General features: G+C 31.3%; 1 protein-coding gene across 1 annotated transcript; it reads right to left on the bottom strand.

Moving 5' to 3' along the window:
• Window positions 1-2,897: 2,897 nt before the first annotated feature.
• On the bottom strand, window positions 2,898-5,223 carry LOC115978219 (probable WRKY transcription factor 75). Its single transcript, XM_031100237.1, has 2 exons — window positions 4,768-5,223; window positions 2,898-3,218 (listed from the first exon to the last, which is right to left on the bottom strand). Exons 1-2 carry the CDS (start codon window positions 5,133-5,135, stop codon window positions 3,041-3,043), a joined length of 546 nt encoding a protein of 181 aa, XP_030956097.1. The 5' UTR covers window positions 5,136-5,223; the 3' UTR covers window positions 2,898-3,040.
• Between the last annotated feature and the right edge of the window lie 6,022 nt (window positions 5,224-11,245).

Genomic DNA, 11,245 nt, shown 5'->3' with positions numbered 1-11,245 from the left:
TTGAAAAAAGTCGGATACCTCATAAAGATTTCTTTCCAGACTAGTTTGAAGTTATTAGATATAAATTTTAAAAATCCAATAGTTAAATTAAATGCTCTTATTTTTTCTTTCATACTTGCAAAATTTCATGAAAATTAACGATCGATAATTATATCATCATGAATTAATGTTTAAATTTCTAGTTTTTGTGGTCTTAAATTATGCATAAAAAATAAGATAATGAACCGAATAGCAACTAACATCCTGTTGGAATATTTTTATAAAAATTACAATTTTTTATTAAATGCTTATTTTAGTGATTTGATGAAATAAGTTTTCTCTTTACCAAATTCAAACTCTTTATATTTGTAATAATTTGTGACTTATTTTGTATATAATGTTAGCATTTGAATGACTATAAATATTATTGACTATGTGAACATTTAGTGGCTCGATGTATATACATAGCAATATTTCCTTATCAAATACATTTCCTAATAAAACGCTTGTTTCCTTTCAAATGTTCTGACTTTTCAATAAGGGAAATTATTGACATAAATGAATATTTATTATTTGATTTATGAGAAATTCAAACTGGTTGTCAATGTTCACAAATCCTTAAGTATAAGGCTATTTTGTCTCAGCATGTATAGAGAAACATGGACCTCTAGCTATGTACGGTCAATGGGATGTACAAAAAACAAGTGTAGTTTTCTCGTCACTTTTACATGCAGCAACATATTTCTAAAACACTTGTATGATTTTTTTTTTCATCTTCTTTTAATGAAATATATATATATATATATCCCTATTCCCTACTGCACTATATTTCTGGATTTCTGGGTAAAAAAAAAATTACTATTTTGAGAGTTTTATATCCTACAAGTGATGTAGGCTTGTAAGAATAATCGGCAAAGTAGATGGGTTGTTGTATTCCAAGAACGACACACGTAATGTTGTTAGTCTACTATACCGAAAACCCTACAGACGACGTGTATTGTCTCAATATAGTGACTTAGACTACACCTCAACTCTGTCATCTAAAAACATTCATGAATTGATGGCAATTTGATTCTCATGTTATTGGATTAATTTAAAGTATCATCGAGAGGTGATATCTCTTAACTGTTCTCTAATTTTATCGTAAATCTAATACTTATGCAATGTTATTATTTAAATGTTTATTTGAAGATTATCTATTGATGAATTATTGTTTTTTCCCTATTCCCTACTGCACTATATTTCTGGATTTCTGGGTAAAAAAAAATTACTATTTTGAGAGTTTTATATCCTACAAGTGATGTAGGCTTGTAAGAATAATCGGCAAAGTAGATGGGTTGTTGTATTCCAAGAACGACACACGTAATGTTGTTAGTCTACTATACCGAAAACCCTACAGACGACGTGTATTGTCTCAATATAGTGACTTAGACTACACCTCAACTCTGTCATCTAAAAACATTCATGAATTGATGGCAATTTGATTCTCATGTTATTGGATTAATTTAAAGTATCATCGAGAGGTGATATCTCTTAACTGTTCTCTAATTTTATCGTAAATCTAATACTTATGCAATGTTATTATTTAAATGTTTATTTGAAGATTATCTATTGATGAATTATTGTTTTTAGGAATAGCATGTCCTATTTGAATGAAATTTGATATGCATATTAATATTAAGAACATAAAGAATATACAATCTAACTTTATATGGGTTGAGATCTATACCTAACATTGAGATTTCTACTTGTATGGGTTGAAGCTGTTCTGACTACTTTAGCTGGGCTCCTGATCCACGTAGACCAAGCTTGAGAGAGAACACCCATCAACCCGCTCCTCCCCACCCTGAGGCACCATAGCATGTCGGGAATAAGGGAGGACATATTGGAACCAGCACTCTTTTTTTTTTTTTATCTTTTTTTTTTTATCATTCATTCTTGAGATATAAAAGTCTCATGCATATTGAGTTTACATGACAAATTTCAGTTAATCTTTGTATGCTCCCTCTCCCAAGTTAGGAATAAAGAAGTATATTTAAGCGTAATTGGATTCACAAGTTAATGAATTGATCAGCATATATAAAATCGATATATTTATTATTTATGATATCACTATTTGACTACCGATGAAACCACTATCGTATCATAAAACAAGAACCACTCAATCTTCCAGTTTTTTTTTTTTTTTGTTCATTCTAGTTTTAAAATTGTGGTTGTTATTCTTAATCATATATGAAATATGTTCTCCCAAGCTAGATCTATAAGAGTTGCATTATTTGTTGGGAGGAAAGAGATTTTTAATTAGTTAAAATTCTCCACAAAATATATATATATATTGCAACAAAGGAAAATATTGCAACTTAATGGTGTGACGAGGCCTCTCATCAAGTACTCAATTGGGAGGATAGTAATATTTTTTTTCTTTGGTATGATAATTGGTACATGAGGGTGCTTTGTTCCCAAAGTATGGTCATAGAGCGATTTATGATATAGCTAGCTCTATATCTGCAAAAGCTTTAAATGTCATTTGAGAGGCCTTGACACATTAGCATGGCGGCCATCTAAATTAGAAGATCTTGTGGATTTTAGTGTGGTCTTCATCAAGTGAGATTGAAGCGTAGGAAGATAAAATGCACTGGTTTCCAGCTGAATAAGCCGCTTGTGTTTTCTAGGAGGAAAATAAGCTAGTAATTTATACAGCTGACTTTATCTGCTTGTAGTATGATGTTTCTAAAGCTTTTGGTAGTACTTTGTTTGCTGGTGTTTGTCTTCAGCTTGCATCAGCCGATTGTAGTTTTGGTATTATAAATCTTTTTGTATATCTTTTTGTTTTGCTAGAGTTAAGATAACTTATTCGTCCAAAAGAAGAAGAAGAAGAAGGTAAATTTTCTCTAGATATAAATTATAACCAAGAAATTTTTTATACATATAAGTAGGCAGCCTCTGCCATTTCTGCTAGCATAATTTTTATTTTTTGATCAGGAAGTAAATGCGAAATGTATTGTCTCTTACAAATTAAAAAGTTTGCATAATTACATTACACCTATTCAATCTGAAGAGTTCAAAAGGGAGTATAAATTTGCATCTGGCTCAAGATATGTTCAAAATTGTCAGTTGGCTTCTCTATTTGATGGGTGTGCATCCCTTCATAAGTAGTCACTACAATGGCTTCATCTTTGGTAAGGCGTTGAACTTGCTTCTTTACGTTGCAACCTTGATACGTACACCGATAATAGCTTCTACAAAAGGAGAAAATAGAATTACAGTGCTTTCTTGGCATCTGTTCTAGCTATTTTGTAAAATAGGAAAGAGAAATATATTAAATTTACCATATCTTAATAATTTATTATTTTGAAAAAATCAATAATTTACAAAGTACCATATAAAGTAGGCATGATCATCATGTTATATTTTCTATATCACTGTGAAATGTGAATTAATTTCTCATCCTAATTTATGAATGCAGCAACCCATTGATATAGAATGTTCCAATATGGTTTAATCATTGGAAAAATTGCAGTCAGCAGTGTTATGTGAGAGTTAAGAATAACAAATTCTTCATTATCTAGCATAGGATAACCACTTAGAATAACAAAACAAATTGTGTTTAACAAATTAAATGATATGGCATTTATATCTTTTCATCGTGACAAACTCAAAATGACCATCATGGCAATTGGCTTCAAAGAAGTACTGTTTCAACTTTCAGCATCAAACAACAAAATGAAAATTACAATGTTCATACACGATATAGGTATTGATACCTAATTTTGAGAATGATACATTAATTTCCAAGCTGATAAAAACTCATCATTTTGATTTCTTTTTGTGTCGAAATAAATAAAGCTTAAGCCACCAAGGTTATGGAGGGAGATTTACTAGAGGAGAGCAACGTACCTATTTTCCATTATGGTTATGATTTTTTTTTTTTCACCCAATTTTAGATTAGGATCTAATCCGATTTCTTTTTCTTATTTTTGTTGATATTTTAGTAAAATGAGATCTATTAAATTTTTCCAGACATTCAATTAGATTCATCAATTCTAAATGTAAACCCTAACTGTCAGTGTGTAGAATTTATCAAAATTACAAAATAGAATTAAAGATTTTGCTGTTTTGGTATAGTCCTCCCTAGCATGCATATGTATACGTATTTTCTTTCTTTCTTTCTTTTTCTTTTTTTTTTTTTTTTTTTTTTTTTTTTTTTTTTTTTTTTTTTTTTTTTTTTTGTAAAATAAGAAAATAACTAGTACTAAAATTCACACGGAAGAATGTTCACGGAGAACCAATTGAACCATATAATGAGAGGTGATTAGAATTGAAATGTTTCTCAGATGTAATTCTTGAGATCCTCGTTTGAGTTACCGTTGTCTTTTAGAGAAAAAAGAATAAGAACTTACAAGGAAAACCCTAGCTAGAATTAAGAAAAACTATTAAAAATGCATCACGTAATGAAACTGTCACTGAATTCTCATCGATGTGCACCTTGGAAGGATGCATGTGCGTGTATGTTTTGCAATGTGAAAAGAACAATTGCACCAAACTCGATCTTCTCAACTAAGTTCTTTTTGTCTAGTGGGAAATCAAGGAGGATCTCACTTTTTGGAACAAGGGAACGGTATTCATTTTTTTGGTGGGTCTAATCACATGTTTATTACATATAATTCAAATCTAAGAAGAATCAAGAAGACACTTACCAGAAGAATCCAAGAAAAAAGAGTGTCCACAAAAACTGTGATGGATATGTGAAAATATAGCTAAGAAAATAAAGAAATGAAATCAACTAACCTGGGAAATTTGTTGTTCTTAACTGCCTTTTGGCCATATTTCCTCCACCTATAACCATCATCGAGTATATCAACCTGACTCCTAGTTTGAAAAGCATATCTAGGCTTCCTTATCTTCTTCTCCCCCTTCTTTTTACTTGGTTTCACCTCATCACTCTCATCTCTGGCAAAGCTTTCAGTCCTTTGAGAAAGTTGTTTATTAACTTCATCCCTAGGAACATGATGATTCTCTGTCCCCAACCCAATGAACCCTTTGGAGCTCTCACCGTGAAGATTATGATAAGCATTAGAGCTTCCCGTGTTTGTTGAAAAGGGATAGGTTGACTGCCCTGTAGATGAACAAGGGAAGAACATTTGGTAGTTTTCCATGGAGAGACAGATGAACTTTTTAAGGAAGAAGAAAAATGAACAAAAACAAAGAAGAATGTGTCTATTATAAGTGGGGGCGGCGGCTAGTGTCTATTATACCCACAACATTCATTCACCATATGTGTATATATATTTATGAAGTGCAAATTGTATGAGAAGAAAAGTCCAAAGAGATATATAGATCAGGTCACTGATGTCGTAAACGGCACGAGAAATGTCGCAAGGGTTAAGAAAATTAGCGGATTGATTTGAAAAAGAAAGGTGGAAAATGGAGGCGGCTTCATCATTGGAGTTAGAAGTTAAGAGGATTAAATTAATTCTTAAATAATTGAGTATATCTTGAAACTCCTAAACTTAATTATAACTTTAAAATTTACATTTTTTTTTAACATGAAACACCTGAAAATGTACATGCATTTATTTATTTTTTGAGAAACACATGCATGTAATTGGCATCAAATCAATAACATAATAAATATATTTTTTTGTTTTTTTTATTTTAAAATTAACTCTTCTATTTTTATATATAGATACTATAGGATTTAAAATTTATGATGTTAGCGCCATGATAATTACTCTCAACCATCATAACTAAACCAATATATATTTTTATATAGAGAGAATTTGAACCCAAGTCAATTATTTAATGATGATATTTGACACAAATAGAATAATGTTTTTTATTTAACATAAATTTTGTAGACAACATCTATACATAATGTTTATCCCTACTATTTAATGTGGACTACTCTAATTAACTCAACTAGTAACATAAAGATGATCAGGCACAATTATATGCTACTCAACTTTCAAATCTTATCATAATGTTTGTAAAAAAGAATTTCCTACTATTTAACTATTACAAAAGATAAGTATGCATGTGACAACTTGGACAAAATTTAAAAGAGTGAAAACCTTTTACAAATACTTTGTACCAATAAGGTTCATTCATGCTAATTACGCCTACCATAAAAATTCACAATAATTTTATAGTATTCTTAAATGGAAAATGTTCTACTTCAAACATGGAGCCTTGGACTCCCAACCTCTAATAGATTGATGACTCGTGTCCTATTTTGTATAATACATATCACTCACTTAATTAATCAAGAGTACGTTTGATACACTGAATGTAGATTACATTAGGAATAGTAATCTTTATTACTGGGAATAAAAGACATTGTAATGGAAAAACTATTACTATTCATAAATTTGGTTATTACATATGGAAAGATTGTAAAAGATTATGTATAAGGAAACTTTATATTTTTGGAAATATATTAATTTTAAAATCTATTATATATACTAAGGAATAGCTATTACATCCATTTTAAAGATGAATAACTATTTTTCAATTTAAGGAAAAGTCATTCCAATGTAATAACTAATCCATGTAATAAAGATGCAACCAAATAACCGAATTGTTATTACACATGAATAACTATTCTATTACAGGAACTATTATAGCATACCAAACGTACCCTAAGTTATGCAATCATGTACAATATATATGACAAGTACAAATGTTATTTTTCTATTAGTGGTTGAAAACAAACTCTATCCTTTTGAAATTAACTTACCACCTTTATATGGGTTTGCTATAATATTTTTTTTTTAATTCAATAATTCATATATAAGGTGATATGTTAATTTTGAAATATTGTGAATTAATTGTAAATATTTATTGACTATCTGTAAAGACTCATATTCCTTTTTTGAGAAAATTATAGATGAACGACATTCAAGTTTGTAACTTTAGTCACGGCGCGAACTTCTAGCTGCTGTCTTCGGACTGATACAGAAATCACACGTGTAGTGGACCATTGATCATTCATAATAGAGTAAAAAGTTCTCTTTTCTTAATTATTTCCATTTTTATCGGTGGTGGGTGCAATATTCCAAAGGTGTCAATTCAAATTAGTATATCCGGTTCATGTCATGATGTTGTGTTAGATTGACATTACTCGACTTACTTGACATACTTAATAAACGGGTTATATTTGATTGACACCAATATCATATAACTCATTTCAACCTGTTTAATGTTAAATATATAACATTTATATAGAATTAATTTTTTTACGTCCCAAAATTAATGCATACACTTTAAATCTTCAACCTACATTCAAAATAATATAGTTAAATAAAAATATAACATTCATTTAGAAATAAATTTTTTACATTTCAAAAGAAGTGCATACACTTCAACCCATATTCAAAATATCACAGTTCAACAAAAATATAACATCTACATAAATGCTAAGAGCATTCACATCAAGAATGCTAAAAACTCCACACACACACACACACACACATACACACACACAAAAACCATTTTAGCAACTCTTCCCACAAAAACACACTACGGGTGTATTTGAATACCGTTTATTTTGCTGAAAACTGAAAACACTGTAGCAAATAATTTTGAAATAAAACTAAACAGAGCACACGTGGGTCCCAGCAAAGATGGACAAACTATTTACGCAACTAAATGTTGAGACATGCATAGTGCACAGTGCACAGTGGCTGAATTGCGTGAATAAACAAACTGTATAGTACATATGGGTCCCAGCAAGGATGGACAAACTGCGTGAATGGCTGAACATGCACAGTGTAAGCTGGTCCCACGTCAAACGCAAAAACGCAATCCAAACGCATACTACATCAATGTTTCTATACTTCAATTTTTTGGCAACTTAGCTACAATAAACTGTCATTTTTGATAGCCTACTGTAGCTCAAAACTTATTAAAAAAATATATTAATATTTTATTACTCCTTCAATTAAAATGTCATTTGTCTCTATCTCTCTCACTATTCTCAATCTTTTCTTCTTGCTCTTTCTTCCTCTTCCACTAGAAATAAGTTATTTACATTTCAAAAGAAGTGCATACACTTCAACCCAAATTCAAAATAACATAATTCAACAAAAATATAATATCTACAAAAATGCTAAGAGCATTCACATCACAAATGCTAAAAAATTAAATAAAAAAAATAAAAATAAAAATAAAACCCATTTGAGCAACTCATCCCACAAAAAACACACTACATCAATGTTGCTATACTTAATTTTTTTGGCAACTTAGCTACAGAAACTACCATTTTTGACAGCCTATTGTAGCTCAAAACTTATAAAAAAATATTAATATTTTATTACTTCTTCAATTAAAATATCATTTCTCTCTCTCACTCACTATTCTCAATCTTTTCTTCTTCCATTTTCTTCCTCTTCCACTGGACTCTCTTAACTCACTTTTTTCTACTTTCTTTCACCAGCCTCTCTCTCCCTCTCTCCATAGATTTTTTTTTTTTTTTTTTTGAGAAATTTTCTCTATCAGTTTATGGTGGTTGATGGTACGGTTTGTGGTGGACCAGTGGTGGTGGCTAGTAGTGGGTATCTGTTTGATGGGTTTTTGTGGTGGACCGGTGGTGGTTAATGGTGGGTGAGTATGAAGTTCTATGGTTTTTTTTTTATGGGTTTGTGATTTGGTCTTGGGTTTGTTTTTGTTTGTGATTTTGGTGGCAGAGGTTAGGGATGACAATGGGATGAGGCGAGTCCGAAGGATGGAGCTTCACCTCCGCCCCGTATGGTTTTGTCTTACCCCATCCCCACCTCGCCCCACATGACGGGGAAAACTTTTTTGTCCCATCCCCACCCCTTGGGGCCCCGCAAACCTCCACCCTATCTCATAAAACTCTACTTCTTATTAATTTGCCCACAACTATTACAATTGTTTTTAATAAAACCTGTTTTATCAATAAAAATATACTTGAAATTACAAATAAATTTATCCCATCCTATCAAACTAATTTTTCGCAAAAACTGAATAATATTATTAAAGTGTATGACAAGACAATATCACAACAAAAACAAAAATCTCATAATACAAAATCAATGATTCAATAGTATATAAATTTGTTTATAATAAAGACAAAAGAAAATGTTAAAATTGGTACCTTATTTCCAACTTTGCTAGAGAGAGAAAAAAAAGAGGCAGAAAGTTTTGTTAAGTAGAATAAATAAGCTGATGATATGTTTGTTTAAATGGTAGGGTTTTAGGGTATAAAACATTTACAATTTAACCCTTATCAATGCAAGGCGGGGGCGGTGCAGGGATGGGGCAAGTTGGGTCTAAAAAGTCTAAACCCATCCTCACCCCGCCCTGTGGTACGGGACTAAAATCTCACCCCTTCCCAACCCTACCACCTTTGCGGGGCGGGAAAAACCCGCTTGAGGCAAAGCAGGGAGGGACGAGTCAAGCGGGGTGGGGCAAAATTGTCATCCCTAGCTAGGATTAAGGTTGTGGGTGATGATGGCTATGGCAGTTGGTGTGGGCGGTGGTGGTGGCTAGTGCCTTGTGGCAGTGGGTGTGGGTTTGAGTTTGTGATTTGGTTGTGATTTGATTTTGGGTTTGTGGTTTGCTTTTGAGTTTGTTTTTGTTTGTGATTTTGGTGGTTGGGGGTTGGAGTTGTGGGTGGTGGTGGTTGTGGCAGTGGGTGTGGGTGTGGGTGGTGGTGGGTGGTAGTAATGGGTTGGGTTTGAGTTTGTGATTTTGGTTTTTGGTGTGGGCAATGGAAGATATGAGATTAAGACTAAAAAAGAATTAAAAATATAAAAAATATTCATTTGTTATACGAGTTAAACGGGTTCTATTAAATAGGTCATTCCAAGTTAACACAATTAAATTGGCATATCAAACGTGTCTAATGCAGGTCTTGCAGGTTGACCCGCCTATAATATGTTTCTTATCATGTCGACCTATTTATAACCCAAACCCACTAAGAACCAACCCTAACCCGCAAAAACTCGTGTCGTGTTCGCGGGTCAGATCAAACATTGACACCCCTACAATATGCTTCCATAAACATTGACATGAATTGACACCCTTCATAAACATGCACTTATAACTTACAATTATATCACTTATAACTTTTTTGTTATATAAGTTAAATAAATTGTGTTAAATAAGTCATTTTGCGTTTACACGAATAAATTGGCATATCAAAACATAACAATTGCGGGTCACACACATTGACCCGCTTATGACACATTTTTTATTATGTCACTTTCAAGTCAATCCATTTATGATCCAAACCCACTAAGGCCCAACTATAACCCGTAAAATCTCATTTCGTGTTCATGTTGAGCTTGTGAGTCATGTCAAATATTGACACCCCCACCCCATCTATTTCAATGAAGTAGATTAACTTTACCCTTGAGCCTTACTATGTACCTTTCGAGCCTTGAGGCATGTATTTTAATTTCCTTATTTCTAGCCGTACGGATATAATGGCAAAGCATCACATATATCATGTGATTCCATTTTTAAATAATAATAATCGTGGGTTTGTAGTGATATTTTCTTTCCATGGAAAGTGGGGATTAATACTCTATTTGTTTGGTTGCATTTCGGGAATGAATGGAAAAGAAAAAAGGGAAGGGAGAGAAAAACTCTATTTTATATTTGTATGTTTGAATATAAATAACAATAAATTATTATTCACAATACTTTCTCAATAAAACCTAGGTGGCAGGTTGTTATTGGATATTACTGGTGCGCAAAAAAATAATTTAAGTGTTATGTTCAAATTAGAACCAATAACAACTTACCATATGGGATTTGTTGTAAAAGTGTTGTGAAAATATTATGGATATAACACTTTTTTTTTAAATGTCAAAAATCTCATAATTCAATAGTATTACCTAGTTCCTCTTATGAAAGAGAACTTGAGTTTGAATCCCCTCAAAATATGGGCCCTAATAAAAATTGTATCCATTCACATAGGCCAATTCAATACAATTTGAGATTAGGATGGCAACTTTGAGTATAACCTTGTTTAAATAAATATTTTTAACTGATATATATATATATATAATTTATTTAATTTTCTATATTATAATTTCAAGTTAAAATCTATTTTTCTTATTTTAAGAGATGCAAAATTACTAATTAAGTTTTTGTATTAGGTTTTTTAAACATATCATTTTCAAATAATAATATGGTTAAGTCACTTAATCTTCTTGTGACATAATCGACTTTAAGTATAATTTCATCAATTTTAATTTTGAATAACTTTTTTTTTTATAGAAATAATTGTAACATGTAA

This window comes from Quercus lobata, chromosome 2 (assembly GCF_001633185.2).
Source record: "Quercus lobata isolate SW786 chromosome 2, ValleyOak3.0 Primary Assembly, whole genome shotgun sequence".
NCBI lineage: Eukaryota > Viridiplantae > Streptophyta > Magnoliopsida > Fagales > Fagaceae > Quercus > Quercus lobata.
The sequence above is the reverse complement of the archived record's forward strand: the minus strand, read 5'-3'. Positions and strand labels throughout refer to the sequence as shown.

Coding starts and splice junctions, on each gene's coding strand:
- LOC115978219 (XM_031100237.1), bottom strand. CDS start 5,135: ATGGAAAACTACCAAATGTTCTTCCCTTGTTCATCTACAGGGCAGTCA. Junction 3,219..4,767: donor AAGAACAACAAATTTCCCAG/GTTAGTTGATTT, acceptor CTCCTTTTGTAG/AAGCTATTATCGGTGTACGT.